Here is a 13,689-nt window from a genome sequence, read left to right on the forward strand (position 1 = left end):
TCATAAAACACAGTAATAACAAAATCAAAGAATTCAAATTTGAAAACTAATGGCACTAACAGAAAGTTTATAATTTTTGTGACCTAAAAGCAAAAAGAATTAAAAAATAAAATTTAATAAAATAAATAAAAATAGCAACAGTAAGTATTTTGTTGTAAGTAGAAACAAAATAAAATAAATAAAGCAACAAAGAAAAAAAGTGCCATCTACTGGGCCACCACGGCCTGAATACGACTAGAAACCCAACCATGGGCCAGGATTCAGGCCCGCAGGTGGCCCAGTAGGCCCAAAGGCACACAGTGTACGGTTAGGCCCGAAAGCCTGCAATTGAGAGGAGCTCGAGAGGGTGGGCGCAGCAGCGCTTATAAACCACTCTCGAGCTCTCTCAACTAGCGAGGTGGGACTAAACTTTGGCCGCGACGCGGGCAGCACATGTCCTTTGGTCCCGGTTGGTCCTTTAGTCCCGGTTGGTGCCACCAACCGGTACTAATGGGCATCGCACCCTTTAGTCCCGGTTCGTGGCACCAACCGGGACTAAAGGGCCCAGGTGAACCGGGACTAATGCCTTAGCCGCACGAACCGGGACCAATGCTCACATTAGTCCCGGTTCGTGACTGAACCGGGACTAATGTGAATATTGCCCTGTGACGAAAGCCCTGTTTTGTACTAGTGAACTTAGCATCAGATGGGTTGTTCCTTTGATGTATTTCTTTTTGTGGAAATCACTCCCTTAATTTAGAGTTCCTTTATCCAAATAACAAACGTAAGAATGTGAGGTTTCCCATAATGTAGAAAGCATCATTTGTGTCAAGATGCCACAAGGTTGCTGCAATCCTGCTCTTTTATGAGTACACCGGATACATGATTTCATCCCATATTCCAGAGTTGTCGACTGCCAAAAACGTGCAAGTTTTCTATCTTCCCGTGAAAAAAAGAGGACCCTTTGGCTAGGGTTTCTCGTGCCTCCCGCAGTTGCCGCCGCCGGTCTACCTAGTCTTATGTAGTCTTAGGACCATAGAGGCGTGGTGGATCCCGGCCCTTGCAGGTGGGAGGGCTATGTTTTTCTTGCTCTTTTGAATTTTGTTAGGGTTTGTGTCCTGCTCAGAGAGGCGAGGCGGCGACGGCTCTCTGAAGATGGAATAAGATTCTCCCCGCCTAGTCCCCGCCCCGGTGGTGTTTCTAGCATCATCGGAGGGCGTGTGGAGTTTTTTCTCCAGCGGATCTCGCAGAATTTGGTCGGCATTTGTCTTCGATGGATCCACGTGGATCCTGTCTTCGTTTGTCTGTGTTCGTGTGTATACAGGTTGGATCCTTCCGATCTACGCTTCTCTTCATCAACGGCGGATGTTGTTCTGATGCGCTGACCCTATGGGGTCTTAGCATGACGACTTTTCAATTGTCTACTACGACAAGGTTTGTCCGGCTCCGATGAGGGAGAGACGAAGAAGGCGGCGCACCTTTGGCTCGCTCCAGTGCTAGTAGTCGTCGCTAGGTGGTCTACGGACCTAGATGTATTTTTTATTTGATCCAATTGCCATATGATCTCTTACCTTGAAAGAGGTAAGATTACTAAATAGGCAAAAACAAATTTGTGGGGAAGGCAATGATTCTTTTTGGAAAAGTGCTGATTAATATTGGGGAAATATATTGCTAAGAACTCTTGACATATCGAGTATTACGTGAAATGGGGGATGTGCCCTAATTATTGCACATCTAAGTGAGTCAATCAAACTAGAAAGAAAAGGAGAAAAGACAAAATAAATGCTTGCACGTAAAATCAATGACATAGCACTTAGATGTGCAATATTTATAGCACATCTAGATGTGCTTTAGCAAAACTGAATAAATTTTTTTAGAAAGTACATTCTTTTAATACAGTACAATTGCATATGCCCACATACACGCATATGCACTAAACGCGCGCACGCGCACCCTGCCCCTATAAGCACCTCCGAGATAGCTAGTTGACATCATTTTAACTTGTATATGCATAAACATTTTTTTTGCATGGTAATACGTGTCTCATTCATATTATAAAGAACAAAGTACAAGTCACGTAAAGACTGACATGACAAAACTGAAAAGATAGCAGAACATCTCTGAGCATGATACCAACGCCCGTCACCTGCCTCCGGCACTACCACAGCAGCCACCGAAGAAAAGAATGACGAATCACCTCCTCACCCGAGCCTCACCCGAGCTCGACGCGGCTCCATCGCTGATATGCAGCTTTACAGACCTCCAAGGTGGCTCACCAAAAGTGAAGCCCTTGCCGTTGAACGAATCAGACCGGGGCAACACCCCGGACACGCCATCGAACTCCAGATCTGGCACCCCACCACGACTAAAACGCCGAAGGAGGAAACCATACCTGGCATCCACGAACCACGAGCCCAGCACATGCTCCGTCTTCCAGATGTCGTCGATGCAGACCACAATCTGTATCCGTTCCTGGACTACCTCCCAAGCTCTGCGCCGACGCGGGAGCAAACGCCGTCGCAACGACGAAGCTCGAGGACACAGGTCCACCACGAGGATGTCGCCGCCGCCACGCCATCCTTACTTGAACAGACTGGTTTCCAAATCCATCCCCAATCATAGGACCGATGGCCTCGTCAGGGAATGATCCAAAGAATCTTTATTCAGCGATGTCATCGTCGCCGCCGAAGTAAAGACGATGAACAACCTAAAAACCTAGACTACGAGGGAGTAAAAACGATCCACACGCGTGGATCCGGTGAAAGAACATGCAGTGCCCCCATGTTTGGTTTTGGTAATTGATGACAATCTCTATGGACTAATGGTTGCCTTGAGTTATATTTGAAGGATTTGTCCATAGGCTTTTCTTGAAGTCCATGTGTTGGTTTCAAGGAGTTTATGTGGTGACCAAGGTGTTATTAAGGAATTATCCACAGATTGGTCATGTGAGAGTAGACCTTATTGCAAGCATGTCTTGAAGAAGAAGATTGTGTGATCATTCATGTTTACCTTCAAGACATCATCCAAATGAAGAGAGTTGGAAAGAGTCAAGGTTGATCAAGACTAAGTCAAGAGTGAATCAAGTTGATCAACACACAAAGCGCACAAGATGTACCGAGAGGGATCAAGCGATCCCATGGTGTGGTAAGCATTGTCGATTACGCTTTGTGTACTAACCCATGATCTTCGTGAGAGTTCTTTGTGGGGTTAGGTTGCGGTGTGCAAGTTCAAGTGAAGCATCATGAAGAGATCAAATGCTTGAAGCTTGCCGTCCATTGTGGTGACAATGGACTTGTGAAGATGTGCGGAAGAGTGGCTCACCCATAGTGGAGTATGGGGGAGCAATCAACTAGTCTTCATCGAGCCAACACAACCAAGAAAGGTTGTCCAACTTGAGGGAGTCAAGATCGTCATCATCTAGCTCAAGTGGACCATGTGCAAGGCAAAGGTTTGCTCTTGATAGGTTTTCTATTTTACCGGTCTCATGATGGTAGTTGGGAGACCGGGTTATAGGATCGATTGCCGTACTATCAAGGGGGGCTCTCGATGAGTAGCTTGATCGTATCGTGCATAGAGAGCTCAAACCATTGCATCCTTGCATCATCTTTGTTGGTTCTTGTTTGGTTCTTCTCTTTGTGAGTTTTGGAGCTTATGGTCATCTTGATGACAAGCTCGAGTTCATCGAAAACGGAGTTCACTCGCATCTTCTATGATGTTTTCGATGTTGGAGGTTATGCCGGTTCTTCTCGGTTGGAGGTTTCACTCCTCTATTTTTTGGCATACCTCCCATGCCTCTTCTTACTATAACCAGTCGTTGTTTTGATGCCACTCGTCTTTCTCAATCCAACAAGCTTGAGTTTGCTCAATTCGGAGCTCATATGCAGAAGTTATGGCAGTTTTGGTTTCCTAGCGGTAGTACCGCGGCCAGAGCGGCAGTACCGCTTATCGCCCCAAGCGGTAGTACCCCTGTCCAAAGCGGTAGTACCGCCTATGGCCATAAGCGGGTAGTACGGCTACGGTTCCGCGCTGGTACCGCCTCGATTTTGGGTCTTGCATTTTTCGTGTCGAGTTTTGCAGTAGTTGCACGGCAGTAAGGCACGGCAGTTCCGCCTATAAGCGGTAGTACCGCCCCGATGGGCGGTAGTACCGCCTGTAAGCGGTAGTACCGCTCCGGTCGGGCGGTAGTACCGCCCCGGTCGGGCGGTAGTACCGCTACTGCATTTTTGGTCCCGTGTTCTGCTCCTCCAGCGGTAGTACCGCTGGGGTGCGCGGTAGTACCGCTTATAAGCGGTACTACCGCCCCAAGGTTCATGTTTGGTTGCTCCTTTTCCCTGCTTCTTCCGCCAGAGCGGTAGTACGCCTTGTGGAGCGGTAGTACCGCTCGTGTGCGGGCTGAGCACATAACGGTTGGATTTTTCCCCTTCTATAAAAGGGGGTCTTCTTCCCCATTGAACCTTATCTCTTGAGCTCGTGTTCTTCCCCCATTATTGACCTTCTTCGAGCTTGCTAACTCTCAATCCCTCCATGGATTCTTGCTAGTTTTTGAGGGAAAAGAGAGAGGAGATCTAGATCCACATTTCCACCAATCACTTTCTCCTCTATGTGAGGGGAACCCCTTGGATCTAGATCTTGGAGTTCTTGGTGTTCTCCTTCTTGTTCTTCCTCTCATTTTCTTCCCTAGCATTAGTTGCTTCGGTGGGATTTGAGAGAGAAGGACTTGGGCACTCCGTGTGCCCTTGCCATTGCATTTGGTGCATCGGTTTGAGTTCTCCACGGTGATACGTGGAAGTTACAAGTTGAGAAGCTTATTACTCTTGGGTGCTTGGTGCCCTTGAGCTTGTTCCTCTTGGGTGCTTGGGCGCCCTAGACGGTTGGTGGTGTTCGGAGCTCAATCATTGTGGTGTAAAGCTCCGGGCAAGCGTCGGGGTCTCCAATTAGGTTGTGGAGATCGCCCCGAGCAATTTGACGGGTACCGGTGACCGCCCCCAAGGGTTGCCAAAGTGTACGGGTTCGGTGACCGCCCCCAAGGGTTGCCATTTGTACGGGTTCGGTGACCGCCCTCAAGGATCCCTTAGTGGAATCAAGGCATCTTGCATTGTGCGAGGGCGTGAGGAGATTACGGTGGCCCTAGTGGCTTCTTGGGGAGCATTGTGCCTCCACACCGCTCCAAACGGAGATTAGCATCCGCAAGGGTGTGAACTTCGGGATACATCGTCGTCTCCACGTGCCTCGGTTATCTCCTAACCGAACCCTTTACTTACGCACTTTACTTTGTGATAGCCATATTGTTTCTTGTCATATATCTTGCTATCACTTAGTTGTTTATCTTGCTTAGCATAAGTTGTTGGTGCACATAGGTGAGCCTAGTTGTTGTAGGTTTTGTGCTTGTCAAATTAACCGCTAGGTTTATTCCGCATTTGTTCAAGCCTAAACCGTAATTATTTTAAAACGCCTATTCACCCCCCCCCCCTCTAGGCGACATCCACGATCTTTCATCCGGCGACCCCCGTCACCACCGACGACCGAGGTCGCCGGTGGAGGGGAGCTGCCGGAGAACGGCGCTGGAAGATCGGCCTCCTCTGACGGCGGCTAGGGTTCCAGCCGCCAGGGACGAGAGGAAACAGCGATGCGTTATGCATAAACATGTTTACAAGGCTGACAAACTACTAATTTGACACGTGAATGGGATTGCTACATACAATTTTAGATTACTGCATTTGTTGTCAATCAGATTTCAGTTCCTTCAAACAGATTTTGAGAATCCATTGACAATAGTTTGTTCTGGATATAAGAAAATAACTTTTGATTTGTTTCTCCCTCAGAAAGAACCTTTGGATTTGTTTTGTTTATGTTTTTTAAGGGACTCAAATTTGTTTGAGTCATGCATACATGTTGAATTTGTTTTTCTACTGCGCTAAAACCTTCTATTTAAATATGGCAGATCCTTGTGCTCCCTAGAATTCATACGTTCATCTTCAACTTCAAGTATGTAGAGTTAATTAATGCGACCCATTTGATTTCCTGAATAAAGTGCAGTATGAATTTTTTTTAGAAGAGACAATTACTATATGCATTAGTATGCCCCTTTTTTTTATGCCACGATACACTAATTGGAGGATCCCATATAAACTTTTTTGCACAATAAAAAGCATCAGCAATCAAAGGCCGGCATTCATTACACTGTGTCAGTTAGGCGTACTTGTGTTGCTCGAATTTACTATTACCTGCCATTTTAGACTTTTGGCCCAGTAAGATGTTCACCACTGAAAGTTTGCATCCTCAGGAGATATATGATAAGGTACGACAATAGATATATGGAGTCAAGCCGAACCTATTGACGTCATCACTTGCGTTTCCACTTCTACATACCAGGATGCCAATTCAAAGACGTGATTGTGATTGCTATCCTACTTACCTATAAGTAACACAAGATACTGAGATAGATCCGTGCCAAGCCAATTCATATCCTCGGCAGCAGCAAGTGTGGTGTCGTGTCGCCTTGACAAATGCCCTGCTTGCCGTCCCGGCTCCAAAAGCACGGGGAAATGGCTTCTTCTGCACCGGCGGCCGAGAGAGCGCACGCCGTGTGCCTGCCGGCGGCCGCGCAGGGGCACATCATCCCGATGCTGGACGTGGCCAAGATGCTCCACGCCCGCGGCTTCCACGTCACCTTCGTCAACACCGAGTACAACCACGCCCGCCTCGTCCGCTCCCGCGGCCCCGCCGCGGTGGCCGGCGCCCCGGGCTTCCGCTTCGCCACCATCCCGGACGGCCTGCCGCCGTCCGACGACGCCGACGTCACGCAGGACATCACGTTGCTGTGCAAGTCCACCACGGAGACCTGCCTCGGGCCCTTCCGCCGCCTCATCGCGGACCTCAAGGCAGGCGGCCCGCCCGTGACATGCGTCGTCTCCGACGTCGTCATGGACTTCGCCATGGAGGCGGCCAGGGAGCTCGGCCTCCCCTACGTCCAGCTGTGGACGGCCAGCGCCATCAGCTTCCTCGGTTACCGCCACTACCGCCTCCTCTTCGCCCGCGGCCTCGCGCCGATCAAAGACGTCGAACAGCTGACAGCCAAGTACCTTGACACGCCGGTGGAGGACGTGCCGGGCCTGAGGAACATGAGGTTCAGGGACTTCCCGAGCTTCATACGCAGCCCGGCCCCGGACGACTACATGCTGCATTTCGCGCTCGGGATAACGGAGCGCGCGGCCGGTGCGTCGGCCGTGATCGTCAACACCTTCGACGACCTGGAGGGAGAGGAGGTGGCGGCCATGGAGGCGCTCGGCCTGCCCAAGGTCTACACCATCGGCCCGGTCTCGCTGCTGGCGCCACTCAAGGGTCCGAGTTCCACCATCAACATGAGCCTGTGGAAGCCGGAGGAGGAGTGCCTGCCGTGGCTCGACGGCAAGGACGCCGGCTCCGTCGTGTACGTCAACTTCGGCAGCATCACCGTCATGACCAACGAGCAGCTGGTGGAGTTCGCGTGGGGGCTGGCCAAGAGCGGGAGGCACTTCCTCTGGGTCATCCGCCCCGACCTCGTCAAGGGCGACACCGCCGTGCTCCCGCCGGAGTTCTCGGCCGAGACGGCGGGGCGCGGGCTGGTGGCCTCCTGGTGCCCGCAGCAGGAGGTGCTGCGCCACCCGGCCGTGGGCGCGTTCCTGACGCACAGCGGCTGGAACTCGACGCTGGAGAGCATGTGCGGCGGCGTGCCCGTCATCAGCTGGCCGTTCTTCGCGGACCAGCAGACCAACTGCCGGTACCAGTGCACCGAATGGGGCGTCGGCGTGGAGATCGACGGCAGCGTCCGGCGCGACGCCATCGCGGACCTTATCACGGAGGTCATGGAGGGTGGGAAGGGGAAGGTGATGAAGAAGAAGGCGCAGGAGTGGAGGGAGAAAGCGGTCAAGGCGACCGAGCCCGGCGGCTCTTCTCGCCGTAACTTCGACGAGTTGATCCGCGACGTGCTAGCCCCATGTTTCCACGGCAGTTAATCCTAGCCAGTGGTGTACCTTGATAAAAACAAAGAATAGTGTACCTGCTCCATGATGTAGATCTCTTGGTCTACAAATCGTTTTATACCGCAACAAAAACATAATCCATTTCTGTAGTGATGAATGGATTGCATTACAACAAATGAAAAGATGCAAAAGTTGTACGGTGAAGGGCACATGAAACACCTGAAACAGCAGGGCTGTCCGAGAATGCAAGGTTATAGAGAAAATGCAACTGTTTATCATATATGGAAACACAACTATTTTCGGAGAATGTTTGAATGAAGCAAATAGTCTAAACAAACGCTATGAATACATGATGATAGATGTAAGATTTATTCCCAGACGTTGCCACTGATGCTCGATGTCGCCTTCATATGTTGCCGCTGATGGCGGCGAGGGGAAGGGGCCGGGGAAGAGGGGTCCGACGGCGGCGAGATGAAGGCTTCGGCAGGAGGGGTCAACACACGGCGTTTCCTTGCTGCAGCGTGTAATACAGCAACAAAAACCAAAAAGGCCAACTGAAATAATAATTTGTGTTTTTCATGTATTTTGAGAAGAATGTTCTCTACGTGCACTAAAGTGTGTGTCCTACGAGAACAATTTCTTGCAGCGGTGGCTGTGGACCTGGTTCCCTGTTTATGCTCATGAATGAGAGATGGGAGGAGGTGCTCCTCCCGCAGCCGCTTCAGCAAGATGTGCTGCAATCCACTACAAGCAACCAGATTAGAGCTAGCTTCAGAAACAAACATCAGTTTTGGGTTCCGAAGAAGGCAAGAGAAAAATATTTACAATCTGATTTGGTTGGGGTGCGCCAGCCCAGGCAGTAGTGCAACGCCTGGGCGACACGCAAGGGCCCCAGCAGCAAGCTACTGTGGTGGGCCCTTCCCCATAAAAAATAAATTTAATATCGTTGTGGGCACATGGCCCACATATCAGATATTAAACTGATAAGAACAGATACTACACTTGATCTTAGCCAAAAGGCCGAGAAAGGTATGCTTCTTCCTGTGGCCTGGGTCCTCTTATATAGCGCGTCTTCGCCTCCCTTCCGCTCTGGCTGCGCGAGGTGGGACTAAACGAAACGATAGCTCTACGCTAGCACGGCGCAACTCTCTGCTCGGTTCGTTGCTCTGAGAGGCCCCGTTTCGGTCTGTTTGGGCCGTCGTTGAATAAAAGCCCAACATAGATGGGCCATTGAGCTCTGTAGGCAGTGCAGCAACTAAACGTAAGGCATGTCCTTCATCCAGAAAATTTTTTTGTTCTCAAAAAAAGAAGAGGCAAAATCCAGGCACATTTTTTCTTTTGAGGAATTTCATTCAGCCACCATCCCCTTTACACTAATTTTCTTGTTTGTATGCTAAAATATGTAGTGCCGGTACTACTTCACGGTTAAAAACAGCAACTTTCAAACGATATATACAAGGCGAAGATGCATACTAGAATGCTCTGGATGTTACCAAACAGCAACTTGAAGTAGCAAAGAGATCCATACCAACAAAAAAAAAGAGTAGCAAAGAGATGACAATGGATTGGTGGGTGACACGGAGGAGGAGACTGTTCTGTTCATATCAGTAGTGAATAGTGATGGCAATGAACCCCGAATCGCTCTTACATTTCTTTACGGAGGGGGTACTTACGAAGGATTGCAAGGAGATGCTTATTTAGAGATCACATGGTTATGTTCACTTGAAAATAGTTGGTTGGTGGTATTATTATTGCACCTCAAGAGCAATTGACACATTGCCTGACTTGTGGAAAATACATGACTGCTACAAATGGTTCGGAGCCAAACCATGGCCAAAAGATGCTCATGTTCGACGGGAGAAGCTATGCTCCTGTCAATTCCGCAACCACAACAATGGTGACTCTACTGTCTTCATTTCACTTGAGGATGGAAGCTCACCCCAGATTTAGGAAACCTAACTAATCAGTAGTTAGCCGTCTGCTCCTGCTTCAGTGCCCTCCAACCAATATCTCGCCTGAAGAATCCTTCTGGCCAGTCGACAACATCTACCGCATCGTACGCTCTAAACCTCGCTTCTTCAATGTCCTTGCCCTTCGCAGTTACGCCAAGAACTCGGCCTCCGACAGCTACAAGGTTGCCGTCTCCATCCAAAGCTGTCCCAGCATGGAATATCTTGACAGCTGGAGAAACCTGCTCGGCCTTGTCGATGTTTTTTATCACGGTTCCCTTCTTATAAGAGCCAGGGTACCCTTCACTCGCCATCACGACCACCATCGCGATTTCAGGTGACCAGGTTAGCGAAACCTTGCCCAGTTCCCCTCTGCATGCGGATAGCAGGACCTGTGCAAGATCAGACTCCAATCTCATCATCAGAACCTGAGACAAAGGAAGGAATTAATACAGGAATGCAGAGTCAGAATCTGATGGAAAACAAAATGTGACAGGTCAACTAGGAAAGTTAAGAAACGTATTAGAAATGTGGTAAGATACTGTGTTGTGTACATCAAAAGCATGATAACCTATGTGGTAAGAAAAACATCACATCGGCTATCAAATATTCTATAAATGCCTACCAAACTTAACAAGGGCATACTGGACTGAACTGTGAGTATAAAGTTGCATCATTAATTTAAAAGTTCACATATGCCTTTGAGCAGACAGCTAAAAAATGAAGATCCCACAGATGTCAACAAAATTGACTGCGCTTCTGGAATTACATGGAACAATAGAATAGCATGGATAGGTGGCACAGATGATTGAAGAAATAAATGGCGAGCTAGTTCCAAAAGAAGAAAGTTTAAGCAGTGAACAAAAGCAGGTTGTGTTGCTTATGTATCGCAAGTAAATGTACATGAGAACAAGACACAAAAGTTCAGCTGGCATTTGTAAGGCACTCACTCTGTTACAAATGTACATTGTTTTAGACATGAGCACATTCTACAAGATGTACCTCTGAACGCCGATTTCTAATGTCATGGACTACTACAATATGTTACCAGAAAAACACTCGAGCAACAAGCTATAAAGTATGAGGAGAACTTTATTAAGGCATCACTAAAGAAACTAAGTATGAACAGAGCTTCATTAGGGCATCACAAGAGTACGAGGACAAACACCGTTGGGAAGGAGTTGAAAACATTGTATTCTATTGTGATATTGTCCAACCCTCATCAAGAACATTTTGATCATACTGTGACTAAAAAACAAAAACAAACTTGTAATGCTTGAATAGGGAAAATATAAATATCTTAAGAGGCAGCTGACAGATAATCACTAACCTGGCATTCAGGATCCCCAAATCGCACATTATATTCAATAAGCTTAGGCAGCCCAGATTTCTTCTCTATCATAAGCCCGGCATATAATACACCAACAAACTTGCATCCTTCAGCAGCCATACCTTTAACAGTTGGAATAATTATGGTTTCCATGATCACGCTCTTAAGCTCTTCGGTCACTATTGGCGCAGGGGAGTATGCACCCATACCACCCGTGTTTGGACCAGTATCACCATCACCAACTCTTTTGTGATCCTGTGCTGATTCAAGTGGCAAAGCATTTTCACCATCTACTAATGCAAAGAAAGAGGCTTCTTCGCCCTCCAGATACTCCTCAATGACAACCCGCGAACCAGCAGAACCAAATGACTCGTCAACCATCATAGAGTCTATTGCTTCGAAGGCCTCATCCAAAGTCATAGCAACAACAACGCCTTTTCCAGCTGCCAATCCATCAGCTTTGACAACAATAGGGGCCCCTTGATCCTTGATGTACTCTTTAGCTTTTGCAGGATCCGTGAATGTGCGGTACTACATGATAGAGAGAAGAGTACTCGTATTAGCTTCAATTGTATGCCTTAACATCTGAATCTACAATAAGTATCAACAAAGAGGAGTATCAATTTCACTGTTCTCTGCTAAAGTGATTTTAGAGACCTTTTCTACAGTAATAAGATGACTTCATTTCAAAAAGCAATCTGTCTTTAGAGGGATATCAAATTATCAACTATGACTTATGAACTATGGTTGGAAATAATGCAGTCACACAATGTTTGTCCAGCAGAAAGTGACAGTTCATTGCATAGTGTCTGTATACTTAGTAGGACCAAATCAGCACAACATAAACATGGTCAGCAGCATTGCCTCGGGACGAAGGAAATATTTATGCCTAAAACGATATAACATTTCTCATATGCAGGCATCTCGTGAAAACAAACCACCCGTGGCCCCTGGAAGGTATAGTACGTAACACAAATGTAAACTGAAGTACCTGAGCAGTGGGGATATTATACTTATCACACAACCTCTTCATAAAGTCCTTTGATCCTTCTAATGCTGCAGCCTCGGACGACGGACCAAAGGTAGGTATCCCAGCTTTGACAAGGTCATTCGCAAGACCCGCAACGAGAGGACCTTCAGGACCCACTACCACCATTCCCACTCCCCTCTTGCGGCAGAACGATATAACAGCATCACTACTAGAAATATCTAAGTCCGATATACAGACCGCGTCTCTGGATTGAGCAATACCAGCATTACCAGGGGCGCATAAAACTGTGTCGCAAGAAGGTGAACGGGTCAAAGCATAACAGAGCGCATGTTCCCTTCCACCGCCACCAATGACGAGTACAGTCATCCTCCCTTCTGAAGAACAGAACAGAACAAAACAAACATTAGAACACTGGTGTTGCAATTTACATCAAACTGGCTGCTGGTATTAACTAGAGGAAAGGTTTTGGGCAATGCATTTCGTCTCACGGCACATTAAAAGTTGAGGCTTCATAACACAAAAAAGCATCATTCTTCTAACACCATGGAGTTGTTGAAGAATTCACACCCAACTGACCCAAAAACTAAATTTACCTACCAGCAACGGCGGTCCCGTCCTCTGGCGAAGCTTTCGGGATCGAGCGCCATCTTTCAGAATTCCGGACAGTCAAATGATAATGGCGGGCGACGTGCTGCACTGCATTACTGGAGACATTGCCACTCCATGCCCGAGAAACAGGGCAAGACGCCGAAGGCTTCCAGCCGCCGCACAGGTGATTACTGGCCAGGCCATGCCCCGCGGCAAGCTTGAGATGCCCCCTGATACTGTAAGCCGCACAAGCCATCGGGGCCGGCCCTGAGATGGAGCAAAAAGGGCGGCCCCCCAAGGCCTCGTTTTGAGCTTAGGGAGCTAGCCGGCAGCGAGCTGGACAGCGGCGAGACAGGGGGGCGAGGTCGAGCTGGCGGCGGCGAGACGGGATGGACAGGGGCGACGGCGTCGATTATCTGGCGTAGGATGGGCGCCGGCGGAGGACGTGGTCGGGCGCGGGGGCGGGGGGAAGAAACGGCGGCTGAAAGGAGGAGGCGGCTAGGGTTGTCGTCGCGCACCGATTCGAGCGGGTTTGTTGGGTCAGGCCTGGGAGTGGTGCAAACGGAGCCCGGATCCAGTGACTTGCCTCTGCCAAGTCACGCTTGCATCTTACCCACCTCTATCTACCATCCATTCAACATCCAACGGACAACACTAGTCAGCGAATATGTCACCTGCCGGACAGCTAACGGGGCACGAGCACAAAGTTAGATCTTTTTTTTTTCTTGAGAAGAGCACAAAGTTAGCTTCTTCTTTTTTGAGTGGTTAGAAAACTGGGTGTTTTTTTTGCGGGGTAAACTTTTTTTTTGGGTGGGAAAACCGGGTGTTGGTAGTAAGAGCATCTCCACTCGCGTCCCAACAGGCCCCCAGGGTGAGTTTTTTCGCGCCAGC

General features: G+C 48.6%; 2 protein-coding genes and 1 non-coding gene across 3 annotated transcripts; 1 reads left to right on the top strand and 2 right to left on the bottom strand.

The window, feature by feature from the left end:
* The first annotated feature begins 6,434 nt into the window (after nt 1-6,434).
* Nucleotides 6,435-8,259, top strand: LOC123100410 (7-deoxyloganetin glucosyltransferase). Its single transcript, XM_044522349.1, has one exon. It carries the CDS (start codon nt 6,486-6,488, stop codon nt 7,971-7,973), a length of 1,488 nt encoding a protein of 495 aa, XP_044378284.1. The 5' UTR covers nt 6,435-6,485; the 3' UTR covers nt 7,974-8,259.
* Nucleotides 8,260-8,777: 518 nt separating this feature from the next.
* On the bottom strand, nt 8,778-8,973 carry LOC123100963 (U2 spliceosomal RNA). Its single transcript, XR_006448569.1, has one exon. It is a non-coding gene; the product is annotated as a U2 spliceosomal RNA (small nuclear RNA).
* Nucleotides 8,974-9,619: 646 nt separating this feature from the next.
* Nucleotides 9,620-13,329, bottom strand: LOC123098793 (phosphoribosylamine--glycine ligase). Its single transcript, XM_044520868.1, has 4 exons — nt 12,808-13,329; nt 12,211-12,584; nt 11,220-11,750; nt 9,620-10,317 (listed from the first exon to the last, which is right to left on the bottom strand). The coding sequence occupies exons 1-4, from the start codon at nt 13,052-13,054 to the stop codon at nt 9,904-9,906; spliced, it is 1,566 nt and encodes a 521-aa protein (XP_044376803.1). The 5' UTR covers nt 13,055-13,329; the 3' UTR covers nt 9,620-9,903.
* Between the last annotated feature and the right edge of the window lie 360 nt (nt 13,330-13,689).

Source organism: Triticum aestivum, chromosome 4D (genome assembly GCF_018294505.1).
Source record: "Triticum aestivum cultivar Chinese Spring chromosome 4D, IWGSC CS RefSeq v2.1, whole genome shotgun sequence".
In the NCBI taxonomy this organism is placed as follows: Eukaryota; Viridiplantae; Streptophyta; class Magnoliopsida; order Poales; family Poaceae; genus Triticum; species Triticum aestivum.